The sequence below is a fragment of the Lissotriton vulgaris genome, chromosome 1_1, assembly GCF_964263255.1.
Source record: "Lissotriton vulgaris chromosome 1_1, aLisVul1.2, whole genome shotgun sequence".
In the NCBI taxonomy this organism is placed as follows: domain Eukaryota; kingdom Metazoa; phylum Chordata; class Amphibia; order Caudata; family Salamandridae; genus Lissotriton; species Lissotriton vulgaris.
The window spans coordinates 1,006,690,871-1,006,716,691 of NC_141685.1; the positions used below are offsets into that span (position 1 = coordinate 1,006,690,871).

The 25,821-nt window shown below is 46.9% G+C and overlaps 1 protein-coding gene across 4 annotated transcripts in view; it reads left to right on the top strand.

The window, feature by feature from the left end:
• LOC147748392 (cAMP-dependent protein kinase catalytic subunit alpha) overlaps positions 1–25,821 on the top strand; it is a 1,196,191-nt gene that overhangs the window by 1,035,289 nt on the left and 135,081 nt on the right. For all 4 annotated transcript variants that reach the window (XM_086961155.1, XM_086961164.1, XM_086961147.1 and 1 more), the window contains one exon: positions 6,268–6,363. In XM_086961155.1, the coding sequence (XP_086817281.1) occupies positions 6,268–6,363 (96 nt within the window). The remainder of the gene's footprint in view (positions 1–6,267; positions 6,364–25,821) is intronic.

Below are 25,821 nucleotides of genomic sequence, written 5' to 3' on the forward strand. Positions count from 1 at the left end.
GCGCCAAAGGCAGTCGACGCTGGCAAGGGTCGACTCGATCACAAGAAAACGTTCGACCCCAAGAGGTCTCTTACCGACCGGAAGAAGCGGCCCGACGACCCGAAAGCCCTCTCTGCCCCGCTTCCACTCGACAAGGCCAAGGGGGCTGCGCCAAGTGTGTCGGCTCCGAAGGGGACCTCGAAGGAATCCACTCCGAAACCGACCTCTAAGGAGTCCGTCGAACCGGCACGTCCATCTGCCGCGTTCACGAAAAAGGTCACAGAGTCCCTGCAGCGCATAAGGGACAGCGCCGCAGCAGTCGAGCCGAAGGACCCTCCGCCGGCCAAGCCTCTGGAGAAACCGGCGAAGGAGCCCACGCCGATCCTTTTCACCTTGCCGCCTAAGACGGCGCCGAAGGCTTTTGCTGCTAAGCCGGGGGCCGGCGTGCCCGAAAAGGTCTCTTCGACGCCGAAGGCATCGATGGTGGTCCATGGCCCGCGGCCTCGACAGCTTTCAGAAGAGGAGCGTCAAGAACATTTCATCGACGCCGACACCGGCAGGCTTTCCCTCCTGAAGAGGAAAATCACCCCGGAGCACCCATTGGAGTCGTACAAGATCCCACTAAAGCGGAAGATGAACTCTGCTGGTACTCCAGCCTTGGTGGAGCCCATTTCACCAAAAGCTCACGAAGTCTCGCCCACCCACTCCGATGTAAACGCTGGTGAGGGCGATGACGAAGATGAATATAGCTATCCAGTCTACCCAGACCCAGAGGATGTGGCAGAGCCCTGGTCTGGTGCTGGTGAGCCTGGGGACCCACATTCTGGGCAGGACCCTCAGCTATTCTCCGCTAAAACTTCGCCCACTGAAGACTCTGCGGCTTTCAATGCCCTCATTGAGCGGGCAGCAGCCAATCACAACGTCCAGCTGCATGCTGACCCTGTGGACGTAGACTTCCTCTTTGACACCTTTTCTGTCTCTGAAAAGACTGTGAAAACTCTGCCGAGCTGAAGGGTGTTTTAAAGCACGCTGCTGAAGTCTTCAAAGAGCCCACCAGGGCGAGAGTCATCAACCCAAGGATCGACAAGAAGTATAAGGCAGCGCCTACAGATCCAACTTATATTAGGGGACAGTTGCCTCTGGACTCCCTGGTTGTCTCTAATGCCCGGAAGAGAGCCAACTCGCAGACTACGGGTGATGCTCCTCCCCCAGACAAAGAATCTAAAGTCTTTTAAGCTTCAGGGAAGAGAGTAGCAGCGCAGGCAGCCAACATATGGCGCATCTCAAACACACAGGCGCTCCTGGCGCGCTATGACAGGGCACACTACGATACCCTAGAGACCCTTTTGCAACACCTCCCCGATCAATATAAGGAAGGGGCTGAGATGCTAATACAGGAGGGGAAGCTGATCTCCAACGCTTCCATAAAGTGCGCTCTAGACGCGGCTGACACCGCCGCACGCGCCATTAACACTAGCGTTATGCTTCGCAGACATGCCTGGCTAAGAATATCTGGGTTCAAACCGGACATTCAAACCACCATCTTGAACCAAACGGTCAACCCAGATCACCTGTTTGGCCCTGAGGTTGATACCACCCTTGAGAAAATGAAGAAGGACACCGACACTGCAAAATCCATGGGTGCCTTACAGTCCCAGCAGTTTCGGAGTGAGTCCTTTCGTCGCTCCAATACCAGAGGCACCTCAAGGGGTCAACTTTCGCAGTCCGCGCAGTTCTACAAAGGCAACACCCAGACTACTTATGCCAACAAGAGTCGAGGTGAATACTGCGGCAACAGCGCCAAGGGCAGAGGACGTGGCAACAACAGCTCCAGGTCCTCTACCGCCAACAAACAGTGACGCATTGTCACTGCCCCCCGACCACACAACACCGGTCGGGGGGAGACTCCAGCAGTTCCTGCCCGTGTGGAAGTCCATCACCACGGACAGGTGGGTCAGAAAGCTTATCCAATTTGGTTATTGTCTGGAGCTCACATCCACTCCACCCAACATACCCCCAAAAAACCGTCCTATGTCAGGCGAGCACTTGCACTTATTGCAGCAGGAGGTCACAGTCATGCTGCAAAAAGGGGCAATAGAGCTCGTGCCCATGCAGGAAAGAGGCACGGGAGTTTACTCCCTGTACTTCCTGATTACAAAAAAGGACGGATCCCTCAGGCCCATCCTGGATCTCAGGCCCCTCAACTTTTACATCCTGTCCGAGCATTTCCACATGCTAACATTGCAGCAGGTTCTCCCACTGCTACGACAGGGGGACTTTCTGGCAACTTTGGACCTGAAGGATGCGTACTTCCACATTCCGCTACATCCTTCACACAGAAAATACCTCAGGTTCACCATCCAAAACCAGCACTACCAGTTCAAGGTTTTGCCTTTCGGGGTCACCACGGCACCCAGGGTATTCACAAAGTGCCTGGCGACGGTGGCGGCACATCTACGACGTCACAACATCCACGTCTATCCCTATCTGGACGACTGGCTCATCCAAGCGAAGTCAGCCCAGCAGTGTGCCGACCACGTGTCCCACACCATTCACCTCCTGCACGATCTGGGTTTCTCACTGAATTACCCAAAGTCCCACCTCCAGCCCGCCCATATACGGCAGTATCTGGGTGCGACCATGGACACTCTGGCGGCCACAGCCCAGCCAAATTCAGTGAGAGTCAGCAGCATTCAGTCGCTGATCCAGAAATTCAGACCTCAACACTCGCTTCCAGCAAGAGTGTTCATGCAGTTGATAGGCATGATGGCCTCCTGCATCTCCATTGTCCCGCACGCCAGACTACATATGCGTCCACTTCAGGAGTGCTTAGCACGTCAGTGTACTCAGGCTCACAACCAGTTGAAAGACCTAGTGTTGGTGAGCGGTCAGGCATACAACTCTCTGCATTGGTGGAATCCACGAAACCTTTGCAAGGGCCGACCGTTCCAGGAGCCTGTGCCACAGATCATCCTGACAACGGACGCTTCTCTCCAGGGATGGGCAGCGCATGTACTCCAATACACTGTGCAGGGACTATGGACGCCGCAACAGGGGAAGATGCACATCAACGTTCTAGAACTGATGGCGATCTTCATGGCATTGAAAGCATTCAATGTACATCTATGCAACAAGGTCGTGTTGATCCGGACGGACAGCATGACTGCCATGTACTACATACAGAAGCAGGGAGGAACACACTCTCCGCAGTTGTCTCATCTGGCTCAGAGCATGTGGAAGTGGGCCATTCAGAGGAACATCTTCCTCATGGCAGAGCATCTCCCGGGCAAAGACAAAAAGACAATCAGATGGCGGACCTGCTCAGCAGGCACAGCCACCAGATGCACGAGTGGGAGATACATCCATCAGTACTCCAGCCGTACTTCCAAAGGTGGGGTCATCCAGAGATAGACCTGTTCGCCACAAAGGAGAACGCAAAATGCCAAAGCTTCGCCGCCAGGTTCCCACACCCACAGTCGCAGGGCAATGCGATATGGATGAACTGGTCAGGCAAATTTGCGTACGCTTTTCCCCCAGCACCACTGATTCCGCTGGTGGCACGCAAACTCAGGCAGCACTCGATGACTCTCATCCTGGTTGCTCCAACGTGGGCTCGCCAACCATGGTACACCACGTTTCTAGAACTGTCCGTGGTACCGCATCAAAGGCTACATCTCACACCCCGCCTTCTGACGCAGAGCCATGGCGACATTCAGCACCCAGATCCGCAACAGCTCAACCTTGCGATCTGGCTCCTGAAGTCCTACAGTTTGGCTACCTAAACTTACCTCCTGACTGTATGGACATCATTCGGGAGGCGAGGAAGCCCACTACTAGAGCCTGCTATGCAGCAAAATGGAAGCGGTTTGTCATTTATTGTGCGGACCACAACATTAACCCGCTGGATGCTTCTATTCAGAAGATCATCTGTTACCTTTTCCATCTGTACAAGTGTAATCTGGCCTATGCTTCCATTCGCATTCATCTGTCTGCAATGGCCGCTTATCTCCATAATAGGCAGCACCTCTCACTCTTTAGGGTGCCTGCCATCAAGGCTCATTCCGCCACGGACTCCACCAGCTCCTGAGTGGAACCTCAATGTGGTCCTTACCAGGCTGATGGGTCCTCCCTTTGAACCACTGCATTCCTGCGAGATTCAGTTCTTGACATGGAAAGTGACTTTCCTCATAGCAATTACATCGCTACGGAGGGTTAGGGAATTGCAGGCCCTCACAATACAAGCGCCATTTATCCAAATTCATTCAAACAGGGTGGTGCTCCGCACTAACACTAAGTTTCTGCCCAAGGTTGTGTCTCAGTTCCACAACAACCAAACAATCGAATTACCGGTTTTCTTTCAAAATCCTGAGTCACTGGCGGAGCGCATGCTCCACACCCTTGACGTTAAACGGGCCCTGATGTATTATATTGATAGGACCAAGGATTTTAGAAAAACTAAGCAACTCTTTGTCGCCTTTGCGCCTCAACACAAAGGTAACCCTATTTCCAAGGCTGGTATTGCTAGGTGGATCGTTAAATGTATCCAGATCTGCTATGTTAAAGCAAAGCGCACTCTTACCATTCCGGCAAGAGCCCACTCCACCAGAAAGATGGGGGCTTCTATGGCATTCCTTGGAAACATTCCTTTGGAAGACATATGTAGATCAGCCACGTGGTCTACCACACACACATTTACTAAGCATTACTGTGTTGATGTGCACTCCAAACAGCAGGCAGCTGTAGGGCAGGCTGTTCTCAAAACACTTTTTCAAACTGCTGCAGCTGGCACAGGCGGCCGCTGCTAATAGAGGGACTGCTATGTATTCTATGCACAGATATGAATTCAGCAGCCCACATGCTTCGAACCGAATATGCTACTTACCAGTATGCATCTGTTCTTGGCATGTAGGGCTGCTGACATTCATATCGCCCGCCCTCCTCCCCGGCGCCTATAGCAGCTGCAGTATTCACATATACTCATAGCATGGTCATCATTCACTGAGTTTCACTCCATCTTGGCCACAATGGCTAAAAACAATCTGGGGATGGAGTCGATGCCCATGCGCACTGTAGTCCAGGGGAGGAGCCACCTATCTCGTGATACTTCGAAGACTCTTCCAGGACAACAATGTGCAATCATCCGGACCCAACACTAGGCGGCGATCTATGCACAGATATGAATGTCAGCAGCCCTACATGCCAAGAACAGATGCATACTGGTAAGTAGCATATTCGTTATCCAAGTTCAGTGATTAAAAGCTTTACATAGGGCACAAATAAGCTGTGTGCTCCAAATACAAATCCACCTCCTAATCCAGCTTCTAAGTGGAATCTAATCTTAGTGTAGACAGGTCTTACGGAAACTGTCTTTTGAGCCAAGGCATTGTGTGACATTAAGGCACCTTACTTTGAAAAAAGTTTTAACAGTCACTGCATCATTTTGGGTACGGACTGTCACGCTAAAAGAACAATTAGTTATTGTTAATAAGATTACAAGAGCAAACACTAATTTGATCTTAAGTTATTTGCAGTTTTCCTGTAAACCAATTAATTCACATCCCTTTATTTTTCTAAAATCTGAGTAATTTGTTTCTAAAAGTGATGTTCACACTGTTGATGAAATGAGAGAAGTTGTACACCAAAGGGAAACAAAAACGTTATGTAGCATATGTAACACAAGTTTGATGATCAACGGTTACTGAAACTGCAGTACCAAGCTGGATTGAATGAACTCTCCTACCCGGTTATTCATTACTTAATAAACCTGTTCAGTTAAAGCTTAGGGCACATCCAGCAAGGAAAAAAGAGACCAGTTCTTGCTTTCGTGAAGCAGAGTTGGTGAAAAACAAAATATTTTTTTTTAAAAAGGGAAAAATAAGCTAAAAATTATATTTGCTTAGTGTAGCATTGTGGGTTTACAGTCAACCTCAGAGGGAATCATATTGACTCCACCTAAGACCAGTCCGTATCCAAAGATAGAACTTTAATATTTTCAAGATAATTCAACACCTACCCACTAGATGATGGCTATATACAGCATGTGAATCGAGAGGCGCTTCACTCTGGAAAGCTAATGTTGCAGGTAAGTAGTTTATTTCAATGCATATCAGTGTGAACCGAGAGAAGCACATAGACTATCCACTGATGAAGTGAACAAGAGATTGAGTAACACAATTGTATCCTTTGTTTAGAAGCACCTCTGAGAATTGTCTTAGTGTTCCAGTTAGGTTTCATTATCCTACTCCAACAGGTGATTCCAGACACATTTTCTTTTCTATGTGTTTTCAGGTGACAGATTTTGGGTTTGCCAAACGAGTGAAGGGTAGGACCTGGACGTTGTGCGGGACCCCAGAGTACTTAGCACCAGAAATAATCCTGAGCAAGGTGAGTTGTATAATTTCTCATCCACTGTGTTATGGTCTGGGTTGAGAGCACAACTGTGACCAGAAAATTGTGTGAGCATCATTAGAGAGGGACTTTGGCTCCACCCTCATGTTGGGAGCCTGGTCCTCCTAAACACTCACAGAAGGAGCTCTAGAGAGAACAGTGCATGGAGCCACCATCCCTTGTGCCATTCCCAACTTTCCCTGCTCACGTTGACCATACCAACATCGAACACAGGTACTGTTGCAACCTGTTGGCTTGTAAAAGCGACATTGATGTCAGTCTCCGTGTCAAAGGGGACTCATTACTCAATTTAGAAGTACAGATAAATATTAAAGCACATGCTGCTGTCAGTACCCTAGATGTCAAGGCACTCGACATTTCACTGTTTTTTACACAACACCATTTGAAAGGGCACCTTATGCATACCTACATCATGTTCCATGTTGTATCACGGATCTTAAGCGTCAGTTCATGACATTTTGTTGCCAGCACAGCGGCGGTCCAACTCTCCCCTACCAGCAGCATCTCTACCGACACCAGCACATGCAGTGCTATTCATCCCTTCAAAGGATTCTCTGTAGAATCCTCTCCATCTGCAAGTCCTGCCATCAACACAAGGATTACTTACATTTTCGCCGTCTGCGCACACATCAGTATTTTGATATGCCCGCTGTTTACCACAGCAAGCGTACATTACATACACATTAACCTGAGACTGTCAGTGCAGCTAAATGTAGTTGCAAGTCCAGTGCAACCTCTACTTGCTCCTTCTCTTTTACAGACATCTAAAGCTGCTCCAAGACTTTTAAAGTGGTTACGTAGCCGTACTTCTCCAGCCAAGAGAGGGAGGAAGAGATATCCATTAATCTACTCCAAAAAGGAATTTTGATGGAACAGACACAGATTCCACATTTATCCAGTATTAGGGTATCTTTCATAGATTCACATGCCTGAATCATTCCCCGCCGTCGGGATGAGAGACCCCAGTACATAAATAAAGTTATGTCTCATAGACATATATACATAGTAATGGACCGGAGGCCTCTCATTAGTAACATATTCATGTCCTTTTGTGAAAAGGACCAAACTTTGGCGAAGAGCCATTCAGCTATCACCTCCCTCTGGAACCTTCCTGGAAGGAACTCTAGTCCCTCATATTTTCTACTGCAAGTCGTACTAAGGGAGTCTCCACTGAGCTCTGCTCAGCTTTCCTTAGTTTCTGGATTTCGAGTACTTTTTTCATCAAAATCTTTTCATCTGTGTTTAGTTTTCAGGTTACCCATGGCTGATACTCCTAAAATAGGACTTTTAAGTCCTGTGCTTCATGTGGTAAAAAGAGACTTCATGTGGATGACCAGCACAAGGACTGTCTCTATTGCCTCTACCCGGATTATTCTTCAATGGACTGTAAGGTATGTCGTACCTTTTCTGCAAAGACCCGCAAGGACAGGGAGGGACGCCTCTTAATTTGGCTGCAGAGGCTAAAGGATAAAGACCAAGCAGTATCTTCTGAAGAGAGTGAATGTTCCTTCAGGACTTCACATTCCTCTCAAAAGAGATCTAGGATGGCCTCTCCTGGTCCTTCATCGCAGCCACCTCAAAAGAAGACACATAAAAAGTCTTCAGAGGCGCATTCCAAGGTTTTACCGGCAAAGGTTTCTCCTCAGGAGACTGTTTCAACCTTCAATTAACCGGTTTCCACCTCATAGACTTTGGCTGATACCTCGTTGACGACGACCATATCTACTTCTGTGGCATCTTCTGCATTATCCACGTCGTCCACTTCATTGTCGGTGGCCGGTAGGTCTATCTTGTCGACGATTAAAAGAAAGAAGTCAACGTCCGTTCTATCTCAGTCGACGAGTACGCCCACGTCGACGAAGATTTCCTCGTCGACATCCACTTCGTCGTCACCGAAGACACCGCTGAAGACAAAATCGTCGATGCGACCGTCGACGACGATACCACCGTCGACGCCACAACCGTTGACGCTGACTCCGTCGACGACTTCATCGTCGACGATACCACCGGTGACACCCGTCGACGTCCCACCGTCGACGGCAGCTGAACCTACCTTGCAAAGTGCATATGTACATCTTAAAATTACAAAACGCACGCTGACACCGGCCTTGACTTCTCCATCTGAGCTTCATGTCAAATACTACGAAAGCTTGGACTATGATGAACATGAACAGGAGGACCAGGCGGATTACCATGAGGAATACCATCCCCCTCAACCTCCTATGGTTTGCCTGCCAGCGACTCTGGTTTCTGACCTCATATTCCTGATTTCTGATTACAAACAAAAGTTTCCATCTTCGCCACCACCTAGACCTCGGCCTTCACCTCTGGTAATACAGCCTGGCCCTTCTACTTCATAACCTCCACCATTCCTCGGATGATGGTGAGGAGGAACAACATGAGGAAGGGGAGCTTCAAAATTCTCAATCAACACACGATGAATGGGACGGTTATGTAATTCCCTGTCCGGCATCCCCTGTACCTACTCAGCCTGATTAACCTCCTGAGGATATCAGGGGCTTCCACAATATCCTTGAGAGAGCGGCTCAGCGTTTCCAAATACATATGCCTTCTCACCAACAAGACTGTTTCCTTTATGATTTTAAGGAACCATTCAAGAAGTCTGTCAGGTCTATACCTATCATCGACTACATTTAGGACCAAGCTGTTAAGATTATGCAAAACCTTTCTTCTTTACCCCCGGTGCTGCCTAGGCTGGACAAGAAATATAGGGCTTCAGACACCGCTCCAGCTTGCCTGACCGGCCACCTCAAACCTGACTATGTTATCACACAGGTTGTGCAGCGGAAATCAAAAAATCCTTCTGCAATGCTAATTGCCCCTCCCCCGGAGATAAAGACTGGAGACAGCTATATAATATTGGGAAAAGTTTCTCATCTTTGTCCGCGTTAACAATGAGTGCTTCCAACTCTTTGGCACTGCTAGGACGTTATAACCGACAAATGTGGGCAGACATTGCCCCATATCTTGGATCCTTGCCGGAGGAGGCAAAGGAGGAGGCAAAAAAGATCCTACTAGAAGGCGAACACTCGTCCTCTGAGATCATCGATTATGCGATGGATATCGCATCTACTGGTTTCCGCCAACTTACGGGGGCTGCGGTGTTAAGACACCAGGGTTGGCTGAAATCACAACATTCCGTCCGGAGATACAAACTAAAGTCCTTGACATGCCTTATGACGGCCAGCTTCTCTTCGACACACACATTGATGATGCTCTTCAGGGCATTAAAAAGGATACTGATACGGCTAGGGCTTTAGGTACCCTTCAGTTCAAAAACCCTTCCTTTCGTGGCTCAAGAGGGAGAGGACAATCTTCTACGAGAGGAGATTATCAACACTACCGTTCCTCTTACTCTTCCAATCAACAATATCGACCGCAATACCAGCAGCGTCAACAACAACAAGAGTCGTCTTACACCAAGTCCTCCTTTCGAGGGAAAGGAGGTAGGCAAAAGGACGTAGATCGACGACAATGGCTTCTCTCTGCCACAGGTCTCCACTTCCTTTCTACCATCCAAGATTGGAGGAAGAATTCCTCATTTCCTACACAATTGGAAAAAGATAACTAAAGATTGATGGGTCCTGCAACTAGTTCAGTTTGGACACTCACTGGAGTTCATAGAATTTCCTCCCCAGACCCCTCCTCGTCCAATGCTCCACAAGAATTTGCATCTTCTGTTCTTGGTGCTCTCACTAATGCTCTGGAAGGGAGCTATAGAAAGAGTTCCTCCTGGTCAACGGGGCAAGGATTTCTACTCCCGTTTTTTCCTGGTCCGGAAAAAGGAGAAGAAATGGAGACCTATACTGGACTTCAGGAGTCTCAAAAAATAGCTAAAGAAACAGTTGTTTTGCATGGTTTCTATTCAAGAGGTGCTACAACTTCTCAACTACATGGTGTCTTTAGACCTTCAGGACGCCTATTTTCATGTCCCAGTCCACCGGAATCACAAAAAGTTCAGCCGGTTCGCTGTGGCGGGCAGACACTACCAATTTCGGGTCCTGCCTTTTGGCCTAAAATCGGCGCCGCGCATCTTTACAAAATGCCTGTCTCCAGTGGCCACATATCTCCGGCAACAACATCACCAAGTCTTCCCGTACTTGGATGACTGGCTTGTCAAGGCACCTTCTCTAGCAGCCGAGACCAGATACTCCAACGCCTGTCTTCAGTTTTTCAACCGCTTAGGTCTCACTCTCAATCGGGACAAGTCTGTACTTCAACCTTCCCAGCGTATACCTTTCCTGGGCGCCATTCTCGACACAACCCAGAGAAAAGCTTTTCCATCAAAGGAGCAGCAAAACAAACTAATTTCTTTAGCAGCTCGCATACAATCCAAAAAGTCCCTCACAGTACGCCTTTTCAAATCTCTGCTTGGGATGATGTCTTCCTAGATCCTGTTAGTCCCGCACTGTCTCCTTCACATGCGCCCTCTCCAAGAAGCGCTGTCAGTTCAATGGCTCCAGTGTACAGGATCGTTCGACGAGGTCATCTGCATTACCTCTCACATGGTCAAAGCTCTACAGTGGTGGATTCACCCTCAAAACCTTTGGCCAGGCTTGCCTTTCTTGCTTCCAGCTTCTCCGCATATCATTACAACAAATGCGTCCCTGGAAGGTTGGGGAGCGTTTCTCCAGGAACTCCGGATAAGCGGACGGTGGTCCCCTTCCGAGCTTTAGCTACACATAAATCTCCTGGAGCTGCGAGCTGTCTTCCTAGCCCTTCTGGATTTCCTCCCACGGATCAAAAATTCTCTAGTGCTCGTGTGGACAGACAATACCACGACATTGCACTATCTAAACAAACAGGGTGGGACCCGTTCCCTGACGTTATCTCACGAATCGCAGAAAATCTGGAACTGGTTGCTTCTTCACAACATTTCCCTTCGTGCAGAGTACGTCCCAGGAATGGACAATGTCCTCGCAGACTCACTGAGCAGACGGCGAACAGTTTGCCACGAGTGGGAGTTGGATCAGCATATTCTCAATCGCATTTTCTCCCAATGGGGCACTCCTCACCTGGACCTTTTCGCAACCAAACAGAACGCCAAATGCCAACACTACGCAAGCTGGCGTCCCCTGAAGGGGTCTCTAGGGAATGCCTTTTCAATCGCATGGTTCAACGTCTTTGCGTACGCATTTCCTCCATTTCCCCGGATTCCCAGGATCCTCAGGAAAAGGAAGGTGGAACATTGCACTTTTATCTTGATAGCTCCAGCATGGCCGCTTCAGCACTGGCTCACGGAACTTCATCTCCTGTCACTGGAACCACCGATCCCGTTGAGGCGGCTTCCCTCTCTCCTCACAATGAGCCAGCAGCAAGTCCAACATCCGGATCCAGCATCACTTAAATTATCGGCTTGGCTCCTGAGTTCAGAGAATTCCATGGCCTAGACATCCCACCGGATTGTAGGGCTGTTCTAGCTCGGGCTCGGGCTGACAGTACCAACAAAACATATTCCCTGAAATGGAAGAGGTTCTGTATCTGGTGCAGATCTAAAAAGATACACTCTCTTCTTCTCCGGAACAAATATTGTCTGATCTTCTTAATCTGGCAAACTCAGGTCTTGCACATGCTTCCATTAAAGTTCATTTGGCAGCAATATCTCGTTTCAGAAGATCCTCTGCAGGCCCGTCTCTTTGGTCTAGTAGACTAATTAAACAATTTCTTAAAGGCTTATTCAGAACGTTCCCTCCAGTGAAGACTTTACCTCCTACCTGGCAACTTAACACAGTTCTTTCTCAGCTTATGAAACATCCCTTTGAGCCGATACACAGAGCTGATCTTAAATAACTTTCCTGGAAAACAGCACTTCTACTGGCTTTTACTCCGATGAGGCGAGGGAGTGAACTTCAGGCATTCTCAATTCAGGACCCTTTCCTTCAGTTAAAACACAACAGAGTGATCCTGAGGACCAATCCTATATGTATACCCAAGGTCCCATCGGACTTCCACCTTAATGAGCCCATAGTCTTGTGCTCTTTCTTTACAAATCCTCAAACAGCAGCAGAGAGGACTCTCCACTACCTCGATCTCAAACGCTACCTTAAATTCTACGTTGACAAAACAACGACATTTCGCAAATCTAACCAACTCTTCGTCGCTTTCAGTCGACCTAGGAAAGTTCTTCCATTAACTAAGCAGAGTATTTCTTGGTGGATTTCTGCAGCTATTACCTTCTGTCACCAGCAAGCAGGGCAACCCCTGCATTCCAAGGTTCGGGCTCATTCCACTAGAGCTATCTCGACTTCCATGGCGCTCTTTGCTGGAGTGCCCATTACAGACATTTGCAGAGCGGCAACATGGAAATTGCTGCATACGTTCACCAGGCATTTCTGCTTGGATACAGAACTCATGAAAGATGCAGCAGTGGGACAAGCTGTCCTCCGTCATCTATTTCACTAGAGGTGAGCCTTCTCTCTTCATCCCACCTTCGTCTTGTATACACGCACATTTGTCGCCGATATTGCATTTTGGTACCTTTTGCATTTCACATTGATATGTTATTATCTGGTGATATTTCATATTGTACCATTGAAATGTGCCTATCATTGCTTGCTACTCTGATTCAGGCATGTGAATCTATGAAAGGTACCCTAATACTGGATAAGGAATGCGTTACTTACCTGTAACTGCAGTTATCCAGTATTGGTATCTTTCATAGATTCACATGCAACCCACCCACCTCCCCTGGAAGGGCTCACTTTAGTTCTCTCAGTAATACATCTACTTAGCACTGTGCTTACGAAAATCTGAGGGACTAGAGCTCCTTCCAGGAAGGTTCCAGAGGGCGGTGATAGCTGATTGGCCAAAGTTTGGTCCTTTTCACAAAAGGACATGGATGTTACTAATGAGAATCCTCCGGCCCATTACTATGTATATATGTCTATGAGACATTACCGGGGACTCCCATCCCGATGACGGGGAATGATTCAGGCATGTGAATCTATGAAAGATACCAATGCTGGATAACTGCAGTTACAGGTAAGTAACGCATTCCTTACCTCTTCTACATTAACCTAAACACCAGCCTCCTTCCATAATCTCATGTCAACGTCCTTGCGGTCGTTCATGATATTTTTTCAAGAGGTATGTCCAAGCTCCAATATATTGTTCCTGTTTTTCCTCTATTAGCAGTGATGCCTGGTAACGAAAATTAGCCCAATAGGATATTCTCACTCCTGCAACATCCAGTATTGCGGCCCACAGAATGATGACCTACAGACTTTCAGATCAGGATCCAGCTTTCTTTGCCTGGCTCCCAACTAAGGTTCTTTGATAGTGTCTGCATTAAAGCAACATGCCTCGTCTTTGAAGACCCCTGTGCCACCAAACATAAAAAGCAAGAGGTTAGATCAAGTTGGCAGAAAAAAATGCAACACATCTGTGACTATTCTAAAAGCAGCTTGAGCCTCTCTTTTTCAGGGCAGGTATGACTGGTTCAAGGCAATTGGGCTGCTGAATTCATATCTGTGCATAGATCGCCGCCTAGTGTTGGGTCCAGGTGATTGCACATTGTTGTCCTGGAAGAGTCTTCGAAGTATCACGAGATAGGTGGCTCCTCCCCTGGACTACAGTGCGCATGGGCATCGACTCCATCCTCAGATTGGTTTTTTCCGCCATTGGGTTCGGATGTATATTGGTTCACTCTAGTCGGAATCGATATAAAACTTTCTTAAGGCCAAAAGGCCTTTAGCTTTTAGTCGGTATAGTCTTGCGTTCAGTGCCCGATTCTTCCAGCTCAGTTTCGAGCCGGATTCCAGAGAGCCGGGTGCTTTCGGCCCTGAAGGCCCAGTCGACGCCAGAGACCTTATCGACGGACCATCATGGAACGGAGTCCGTTCAAGAGATGTCCCGTGTGCAACTCAAAATATCCCCACATCGACGTCCACCCGGTGTGCAACAAGTGTCTCTCGCCGGATCATGATGAAGCCAGTTGCATGGCTTGTTCCCGTTTTTGATCCAAGAAGACTCTTTTGCATCGTCGCGCTGCGCGCCAGGAGGCCCAGCAGACTGCACCGGCGCCGGTGAACATATTCGATGCCGGGGATGAAGGAGCTGACCGGGAAGTTCGTGAGAACCTGTCGAATCCCACGTCGGAGGTCGACTACAAGTACGACGCAGATGTTGAAATGCTCGACGTGGAAGAAGTCGACGAGGTAGGAGACGACGACGGGGCCTTTGGGGCCCTGGAAGATAGCTCAAGCGAAGAGCTAACTCAAACTGACATTGGGGCCGAAACGCTTCAAAAGGCTCAGGTCGAGGGATCGCCACTAGGCCTTACCCAAGATCTTCCAGTGGGTTCTCCGACCCCGCCTTCTGGCTCGGCTTCTGACATTGCTATTGAGCCACACCCTGCGAAACCGAAAGTGAAGACACCGGTCTCGACGCAAGTGAAAGCACTGGTGCCCCCATCGAAACCAAAGGTGCATATTGCTTTGGTCGGCTCAAAGCCCTCGGACAGGTCGGCACAGACAAAGCAAAAGGGCGTTATCGACCCGAAGAAAAAGCTCAAGGGCGTCGAGACGAAGTCTGGCACGCCGAAGACAAAGGTCAAGGCAGTCGAGCCGAACAAATCGGCGCCGAAGACGGTCGACACGACAAAGGGCTCAGTGATCCAAAGGTTCTCGAGACTCCGCGTCGACAAGGCCAAGAGCGGACCGACCCACGAGTCCACGTCTAGTGGTGCCTCGAAGGATTCCGTCAAGTCGACGCAGCCGTCCGCCGCTTTCTCCAAGCAAGTGGCGGACTCCCTACAGCGCATCAAGGACAAGGCCTCAAGTGTCGGGCCAAAACCTCCACCTTCGAAGCCTGTCGATAAACCTCAGAAAGCGTCGACGCCCATTCACTTCACGTTGCCGCCTAAAGTGGCGCCGAAGGCTTTCGCCAGTGGAATGGCCAACGTGCCCTAGAAGGTGTCCTCGGTGCCGAAGTCGACGACAGTGGTCCCGGCCTTAAAGCATCGACAATCTTCGTTGGAAGAACAAGAACAATTTATCGATGCCGAAACAGGCAGGCTTTCCCTTCATAAGCGGAAAATTCCCCCGGAACAGCCAATGAAGTCCTTTAAAATACCACTGAAGAAGAAAAAGGATTCCACTTTGACCCCTGTTCTTGTGGAACCGGTTTCTCCACATGGCCATGTCGTCTCACCCACTTATTCAGATGTGGACACTGGGGAAGGTGATGAGGATGAATACAGCTATCCTGTCTACACTGAGCCAGATGACAACAATGAACCCTGGGCAGCTGCTGCTGACCCAGGTGATCCTCACTCTGCCCCAGACACTCAGATGTATGCGGTTAAAAAGTCGCCTACAGAGGATTCAGCTGCGTTTAATGCCCTTATTGAAAGGGCAGCTAAGAATCATGACGTCCAGCTCCATGCTGACCCCATTGAAGTGGACTTTCTTTTTGACACCTTTTCCGTCTCAGAGAGGACTGTCAAGACTCTGCCTATCTTGAAGGGTGTCTTTAAGCATGCTGGGGAGATCTTTAAAGAGCCTACGAGAGCCAGGGTGATAAACCCTAGAATTGAAAAAAAGTATAAACCGGCACCTGGTGACCCTACTTACATCAAGGGACAGTTGCCTTTGGACTCTCTTGTTGTTTCTAATGCCCGGAAGAGGGCTAATTCACAAACAACGGGTGATGCTCCTCCCCCAGATAAGGAATCTTAAGATGTTTAAGGCATCAGGGAAAAGGGTGGCAGCTCAAGCGGCCAATATCTGGCGCATTTCAAATACACAAGCACTTCTAGCCAGGTATGACAGGGGACATTACGACACACTGGAGACCCTGTTACAGCACCTGCCAGACGAATACAAAGAGGCAGCTGAGATGCTCATCCAAGAGGGGAAGCTCATATCAAATGCTTCTATTAAATGTGCACTGGACGCGGCAGACACCGCGGCCAGAGCTATTAACACTAGTGTCATGCTGAGACGACATGCCTGGCTCAGAACCTCAGGATTCAGACCACCATTCTCAATCAGACAGTAAACCCTGATCATCTATTTGGCCCAGAGGTGGACACCACCTTGGAGAAAATCAAAAAGGACACAAACTGCTAAGTCCATGGGGGCTCTGCAGTCCCAGCAGTTCAGGGGTGGTTCTTTTCGTCGCTCAAGCACTAGAGGTGTTTCCAGAGGCCAGCTCTCCCAAACCACACAGTACTATAAAGGCAGCACGCAGACCACATACACCAAACAGAGTCGAGGTGCATATCGTGGAAACAGCGCCAAAGGTAGAGGTCGTGGAAACAACAACTCCAGATCCTCCGCCACTAACAAACAGTGACGCCTTGTCACTGCCCCCCGACCACGCAACACCTGTCGGGGGGGGAGACTTCAACAGTTCCTGCCAGTCTGGAAGTCCATCACCACAGACAGGTGGGTCACGCAGCTTATACAGTACCGTTATTGTCTGGAGTTAACATCCACTCCACCCAACATACCCCCAAGACACTGTCCTATGTCCGCCGAGCATTTGCACTTATTGCAGCAGGAGGTCCTCGTAATGCTGCAAAAAGGGGCAATTGAGCTCGTGCCTGTGAAAGAAAGAGGCACAGGAGTTTACTCACTGTACTTCTTAATACCAAAAAAGGACGGGTCCCTCAGACCCATACTGGACCTCAGACCCCTCAATCAGTACATCCTATCGGAGCACTTTCACATGCTGACCCTGCAGCAAGTCCTACCGTTGCTCAGTCAGGGGGATTTTCTAGCAACTTTAGATCTGAAGGATGCGTATTTTCATATTCCGCTACACCCGTCACACAAAAAATACCTCTGTTTCACCATCCAAAAACAACATTGCCAGTTGAAGGTTCTGCCTTTTGGGGTTACCACGGCACCCAGGGTGTTTACCAAGTGCCTGGCGACGGTGGCAGCACACCTGAGGAGACAGAACATTCACGTCTACCCTTACCTGGACGACTGGCTCATCCAGGCGAAGTCGGCCCAGCAGTGTGCCACCCACATGTCCCACACCATTTACCTTCTTCACGATCTGGGACTCTCACTGAATTACCCAAAGTCCCACCTGCAACCCGCCCACATACGGCAGTATCTGGGTGCGACGATAAACACTCTGGCAGCCACAGCACAGCCGAATTCAGTGAGGGTCAGCAGCATTGAATCGCTGATACAAAAATTCAGACCTCGACACTCGCTTCCAGCGCGAGTGTTCATGCAGTTGATAGGCATGATGGTCTCCTAGATCTTCATAGTCCTGCACGCGAGACTACATATGCGTCCGCTTCAGGAGTGCTTAGCATGTCAGTGGACTCAGGCTCACGGACAGTTGAAAGACCTTGTGTTGGTGAGTGGTCGGGCATACAACTCTCTGCATTGGTGGAATCCACAAAACCTTTGCAAGGGACGACCGTTCCAAGAGCCTGTGCCACAGATGATCCTGACGACGGACGCTTCTCTCCAGGGATGGGGAGCTCATGTGCTCCACTGCACTGTGCAGGGACTATTGACACCACAGCAAAGGAAGATGCACATCAATGTTCTAGAACTGATGGCGATCTTCATGGCAATGAAAGCCTTCAAAGTACATCTGTGCAACAAGGTCGTGTTGATCCGGACGGACAACATGACTGCCTTGTACTACATTCAAAAAAAGGGAGGAACACACTCTCCACAGTTGTCTCATCTGGCTCAGAGCATGTGGAAGTGGGCCATTCAGAGAAACATCTTCCTCATGGCAGAACACCTCCCAGGCAAGGACAATCAGATGGCGGACCTGCTCAGCAGGTACAGCCACCAAATGCACGAGTGGGAGATACATCCATCAGTACTCCACCCGTACTTCCAACGGTGGGGTCATCCAGAGATAGACCTGTTGGCCACAAAGGAGAACGCAAAATGCCGAAGCTTTGCCGCTAGGTTTCCACACCCACAGTCGCAAGGCAATGCGATATGGATGAACTGGTCAGGCAAATTTGCGTACGCTTTTCCCCCAGCACCTCTAATACCGCTGGTGGCACGCAAGCTGAAGCAGCACTCGATGACTCTCATCCTGGTTGCTCCAACGTGGGCTCGCCAACCATGGTACACCACGTTTCTGGAACTGTCGGTGGTACCGCATCAAAGGCTGCACCTCACACCCAGGCTTTTGACGCAGAGCCATGGCGACATTCAGCATCCTGATCCGCAACAGCTCAACCTGGCGATCTGGCTCCTGAGGTCCTAGAGTTTGGCTACCTCAACTTACCTCCTGACTGTATGGACATCATCCGGGAGGCAAGGAAGCCCACCACCAGAGCATTCTATGCGGCGAAATGGAAGCGGTTTGTCATTTATTGTGCAGACCACAACATTAACCCGCTGGATGCATCTATTCAAAACATCATTTGTTATCTCTTACATCTGTACAAATGTAATCTGGCCTATGCTTCCATTCGTATACATTTATCCGCAATGGCTGCTTATCTCCAAAGCAGACAGCACCTCTCACTTTTCAGGGTGCCTGCCATTAAAGCCTTTCTGGAGGGACTCAAACGAGTCATTCCTCCGCGGACGCCACCAGCTCCCGAGTGGAACCTCAATGTGGTCCTCACCAGGCTGATGGGTCCCCCTTTTGAACCACTGCATTTCTGCGACATTCAGTTCTTGACATGGAAAGTGGCTTTCCTTATAGCGATTACGTCGCTACGACGAGTTAGTGAACTCAGGCACTAACTATCCAAGAGCCATTTATTCAGATTCATTCTAACAGGGTGGTGCTTCGCACTAACCCTAAATTCCTTCCTACGGTAGTGTCTCAGTTCCATATCAACCAGACTATAGAACTACCTGTATTCTTACAAAATCCAGAGTCACTTGCGGAGAGAATGCTCCACACACTTGACGTCAAGAGGGCCCTAACGTACTACATTGATGGGACCAAAGATTTTCGGAAGACTATACAACTATTTGTTGCCTTTGCGCCACCACTCAAAGGTAACCCCATTTCCAAGGCTGGTATAGCCAGGTGGATCGTTAAATGCATTCAGATCTGCTATCAGAAAGCCAAGCGCACTCTCACCATTCCACCACGGGCCCACTCCACCCGAAAGTTGGGGGCCTCCATGGCTTTCCTTGGAAATATTCCTTTGGAAGACATATGTAGAGCAGCCACATGGTCTACCACACACACATTTACAAAACATTACTGTGTTGATGTGCACTCCAAATAGCAGGCAGCTGTAGGGCAGGCTGTTTTAAAAACACTTTTCCAAACTGCTGCAGCTTGCACGGGCGGCCGCCGTTAATTGGGGGACTGCTATGTATTCTATGCACAGATATGAATTCAGCAGCCCACATGCCTCGAACCGAATATGCTACTTACCAGTATGCATCTGTTCTTGGCATGTAGGGCTGCTGACATTCATATCGCCCGCCCTCCTCCCCGGCGCCTGTAGCGGCTGCAGCATTCACACATACTTTTGGCATGGTCATCATTCACGTAGTTTCACTTCATCTTGGCCACAATGGCTAAAAACAATCTGAGGATGGAGTCGATGCCCATGCGCACTGTAGTCCAGGGGAGGAGCCACCTACCTTGTGATACTTCGAAGACTCTTCCAGGACAAAAACGTGCGATCATCCGGACCCAACACTAGGCGGCGATCTATGCACAGATATGAATGTCAGCAGCCCTGCATGCCAAGAACAGATGCATACTGGTAAGTAGCATATTCGTTCTTTCTTGGAGAACATTCAGCGCTACACAGAGGATCTGCCAAAAGTAGGAGGCAATATTTTGCTGAAGAGTTTTGTAAAGGTGTCTAATCAGATGACCAGTGCATCTACAGACTCTGCTAACTTGGCAATAATTGAGTTTCTCCAGCATTGAATATTTCATAGATTCACATGCTTGAATCTTCCCAGTCGTCATTGTGGGAGTCTCGCAGTAATACAAATATAGCAGTATAAAAGAAAAAACTGCATGAAAACCAATACAAATGCATCATACTTTTGTAACCCATTACCATTATTATATGGTCTAAAAGTCAACGAAATGAGACGCCAGCCCTGAGATCACAATCCCCAGCAGAGCCGCCATACCGCAGGTTTCCAACCGCACGTCTTGTGAGGAGTCTCCCTGAGCTCTGCTCAGTTTTTCTCTCTCTAGTGAACTTTTGACCTGGCTTTCATCTCTTTCTGTCTCTGGAATAGAAGTATTGTGATTTCCTTCATTTACCAAAATGTCTGAAGGCTCTAAAAAGAGGCTTGTCAGACCATGTAGATCGGTGGTACTCATAGTATGACCCGCGGGCCGCCAGCCGCCCGGCAGGCCTTCATTGGCAGCGCACGGACCTTGCCATGCCATTTTTACATTGCCAGTGAGGCCGACAGTAAACACAGAAGATGACCGCAGCAGCCTACGTAGTGAATACCTATGCTCCTGCAGCCATCTTCTGTGTTTACTGCCGGCCCCTGGCCTCTGCAACATCACACATGGCAAAGTCGGAAAGCTTCCTGAAAGGCCCTTTAAAAGTCAGCTGTACGCGTTTTCACAGCTGACTTTTAAAGGGCATTTAAGGAAGCTTCCTATTTTGAGTGGCCATTGCCCATTCTCTTCCAGGAGATCCTCATCAATAGTCATAAGCACTAGAATATTCCCGCCCATGCGCAGTACCCTGGAAACACAATCGTATATGTAAAAACATATATGTATCTCCATATATATACATATATATATTTTTTTTTTCAAAGAAAACCGGTCAGCCCACAAGGGTGAAGTAAAGCCACACGAAGTTTAATAGGCACATTCGAAATTTGCATCCATTTTACCGCTTGCCAGCAGATACACACACCATTGCAGTCTTTCAAAAAGATCATCTGCCTGACGCGTTTCAGGATCGTCTCATCCTTTCTTCAGAGGCATAGTTGAGAAGAGTGAGAAGCAGCTTATTTTCGCGCACCTAAATAGATATTCCCAACACCTGCCACGTGGCGTGGCGTGGCGCAAGGCCTTCTGGACAATGTAGTGCTCTGAAAGTCCTCCCCCTGTGGGGTAGCTTCCCAAGTCTTAGAAATTGAACCTGTATTAGAGTTCCAAGTGGAGAAAAATACCATCAAAGGTGCTGTCTGCCTCGCTTTCCAGCAGCGAAACAGTGCCACAAACCAGCACCATTCTGTCCTGGCGCTGTTAGTCTTCGTTCGTAGTTGCAGGCAAATACTGAACATTGCCTCTGATGAAAGGATTGAGGAAATCCTGAAATGCGTCAGGCTGACATTAATCTCTGAAGACTGTAGTTGTGTGTTTCTCTGCTGGCAAGCTGTGAAATGGATGCAAATTTTTCCAAGTGCCGATTAAACTTCATGTGGCTTTACTTCATTTTTGGGGCTTACCTGCTTTTGTTGGATATATATATATGCATGTGAACAAGGGCTTGTAGCCCGAAACGCGTTATGCATTTCCTGCATTTAACTTCTTAATCTGGATTAAAAGACCGGTCATCCATTTCGTGGTCCGTCTCCTGCTTTTGCGCTTCGCCGATCTGAAGGTTGGAAGTGGCACGTTGGGAGTTCTGTTTGAATATATATATATATATCAAACTCACTTGTCCATCATTGATTCCCTTGCACTCGCAATCGGGTGCTTCTTGAGCCTGGTGACGGACACCACGCGGATCTATCCAATCAAAAGCGCTCTACACAAAAATGCAAAAATACCAAGGAAGATCAAGAGCCTGATGAACGGTAACACAAGACACACGGTGTACTGTTTGGTATGTCTGTGTGGCTTGCGTTACATTGGAAGCACGATTCGTCCCACTAAAATAAACATTTTGGAACACCTCAGGGCCATACAGAACAAAGATCCATCGTATCCGGTGGCGCGGCATTTTGAGATGTTCCACTGTAGCAATAGGGATCTCTTGAACTTCTTTTTTATGGACCAAGTGCCCTTAAATGTGAGAGGAGGGAACAGACTATTACAGTTACGCAGATTAGAATCACGGTACATCATTGAAAATCAAACTAAGAGGCCGCGAGGCCTTAATAGTGGTGAGGAGATGGCCGTACACCTTTAGTGCTCTCTGTAAAATATGTGGTTCTGGATTCATTGTATGTACTGGTATGCGTAAGGGACTGCGATCATATCCGAAGCTTAGGCAAAAAGGATTACCATTGGCCATATGATCAGCCCATCCAGGGCAAGAGTGAGTGTATATTGATCCAAGGAGTGATCTACGTATTATCAAATAAGTGGAATTGTTTGATAAGCCCATTCAGGGTGATATGAGTTATTTAATGTTTGTTTATTTACATGTCTGAGGAGAAACGTTTATGTCCAAGATGTGATTGATGTTTTCTGTCGCTTTTCTTTACTGATTTATATGTTTCAGAATTGGCCGACACCTTTTCTGAATCATGCTAGGTGTCCTTTGTTTATTTTACCAGTACTGCAGTATTTAAACGTGCCTCATGGTGGCGCCGGCCAATATTGATAAAGGCGGCAGCCGAAACGTGTCTGGTCGTGTACATTCTTTAACCTCAATAAAATCTGGGAGTTTCAGCGTTCCTGCGAGTGTGTGTATGTTGTGTATATATGTGTACATATATATATATTCATATTTCATGTATTTTACGTGGTACAGAGCAGGAATATCGCCGCAACAATATCGCCTAACATAAATATCGCCGCAAAAATATCTACAGGAAGAAATATCGATGACAAAAATATCGTCTGACCAAAATATCGACAGACAGGTAAGTAATATCGTTAACATTAATATAGTTGTAATAAATATCGTTTACAAAAACATAGTTTACAATAATATCGTTTTTTAAATAATTATAAGTAATGTAGTGTTTTTAATGATTATTTTTAGTCAAAGTACTATTTTTAGTAGTATATTATTATTTAATAATGTATTTTCAGTTGAATTTAGTATTAATAGTTCCGTAGCGGGTTGTGGGTTTATAGGGGAGTAGGGTGGGAAGTAATTTAAATATAATGAAATAATACATTAATTAATGTTTTAAATGAATATAAATAGTGTAATAAATAATAGTTAATTAATTTCAATTAGTTAATTGAATAATAATTATGTAATTAATTATGTTAATTTTTTAATTATTTTTAGGTGTGTGTACAGGATTTTTTTAGTGAAAATGTTTTTGGGTAAAGGGGTATTTTTAGGGTTCAGGGTCAGTTTTCAGTTTTTGGGTAAAGGGGTATTTTTAGGGTTCAGGGTCAGTTTTCAGTTTTAGGGGAAAGGGGTATTTTTAGGGTTCAGGGTCAGTTTTCAGTTTTTGGGTAAAGGGGGATTTTTAGGGTTCAGGGTCAGTTTTCAGTTTTTGGGTAAAGGGGTATTTTTAGGGTTCAGGGTCAGTTTTCAGTTTTTGGGTAAAGGGGTATTTTTAGGGTTCAGGGTCAGTTTTCAGTTTTTGGGTAAAGGGGTATTTTTTGGGTTCAGGGTCAGTTTTCAGTTTTTGGGTAAAGGGGTATTTTTAGGGTTCAGGGTCAGTTTTCAGTTTTTGGGTAAAGGGGTATTTTTAGGGTTCAGGGTCAGTTTTTAGTTTTTGGGTAAAGGGGTGTTTTTAGAGTTCAGGGTCAGTTTTTAGTTTTTGGGTAAAGGGGTATTTTTTGGGTTCAGGGTCAGTTTTCAGTTTTTGGGTAAAGGGGTTTTTAAATATAATGAAATAATAGATTAATTAATGTTTTAAATAAATATAAATAGTGTAATAAATAATAGTTAATTAATTTTAATTAGTTAATTGAATAATAATTATGTCATTAATTATGTTAATTTTTTTATTAATTTTAGGTGTGTGTACAAGATTTGTTTAGTGAAAATGTTTTTGGGTAAAGGGGTATTTTTAGGGTTCAGGGTCAGTTTTGGGTTTTTGGGTAAAGGGGTATTTTAATTATATATATGTATTATTGTTGTTATATAAAGTAATGTGTAAAATTAATTTATATGTCCACATTTATTAAGTTTATAATTAAAAAGTGTAGTAAATTTGTTTGAAATAGTTAAAAAATAAAAGTAATGTAATGTATTTTGTTAATAGTACTTATATTTATTTATTATTTAATGTAATTTTAATTATTTTAAAAAGTCGATATTTTTTACATCTATATTAATTACAACGATATTTTGGAGTCGATATTTATGTACTTACCTGTTTAAGTATAGGGTGTCGATATTTATGTAAACGATATTTTTGCAACGATATTTGTCAGCTATATTTTTGTTATCGATATTTTAACACCCTACCATTTTACGTATCACACTAAGAAAATGATGAAAGAAAGCTGTAAATAGTATACTTTCTATGTCCATTCACGCACTTGCACTTTAAAAGGAGGTGCATCCCACGACACTGTTGTCATGTGATCAAGGCAGGGATCTGCCGAAACGCGTCGTGGCTGGTGTGGTTGCACTTTAAAATTAAATAAAAAAGAAGAAGCACTTATTCGGGTCTACCTCGTCTTTGCTTGTTTGGCTGTTGGTTTCGTGGAGACTGAGACGAGTTTGTGTGTGTGTATATATGTATATGTATGTATATGTAAATGCAGCCTTCCAGACACTAGAGCTGATTAATGCTGTAAGAACACCCCTGTATATTATAAACAATACATTAAAAAAAGGGAGAAACAACAGCAAAGCATGTTTGAAAACTGTTTTAATGCTTAGCACTTAGCACAATCCCTCAGATAGGACTGAAAGCATTGCCTGCTCACAGCATGCCTGTAGAAAACATAGCATAGAAAAGATGAAAAGCCAACCCTTAGCAACATAGAAATAAACTGGCATCTGCCTTTAAGGCAGCCATGACCCCTAGCTTCCCATCATGCCTCAGGGGTGACAGTTAGGTCAGTTGTTCTTTCTGGCTCCTTCGGTCAGGACCCTGGTTTCACAGCTCTCCTTTTTTCTGTTTTTTTTGTCAAAAATAATCTCCAGATTTTTGGAAAATCTCTTCTTACTTCGCCGTCTAACAACTTAAGAAGTAAGATGCTGTCTTTTTTTGACAGACTTTAGCATTTTTTTCCACTCCAAAATGCCATCTCTTTTTGACCCATACCCTTCTTGTGGAAAAAAGGCCAGGTCAGACTCTCATGCAGTCTGTATACTCTGTCTTCCCAAGGACCATGCCCTTAAGACTTGGCCTCATTGCCAGTCTTTGTCCAAAAGAACTTTGAAAGACAGAGAAAAAAATCTGTCTTTATGGACTGGCTGAAAAGGATAGAACATCTTCCAGAGGCAGGTTACCGGTGAGAAAGGGTTCGAAGAGGGTCAGATCCTCTTCCAGAAGCAAGATTCCACTCTGCTCTTCTTCAGCGTCGGGCTTGGCACTGAAAAAACTTCCACAGGTCCAAGAGAAGACCACTGGTGGCGGGCTCGCCGTCGAAAGAACACTGACATTCAGGTGCATCAAATTAATTCGGCATCGAAGAATCGTGATC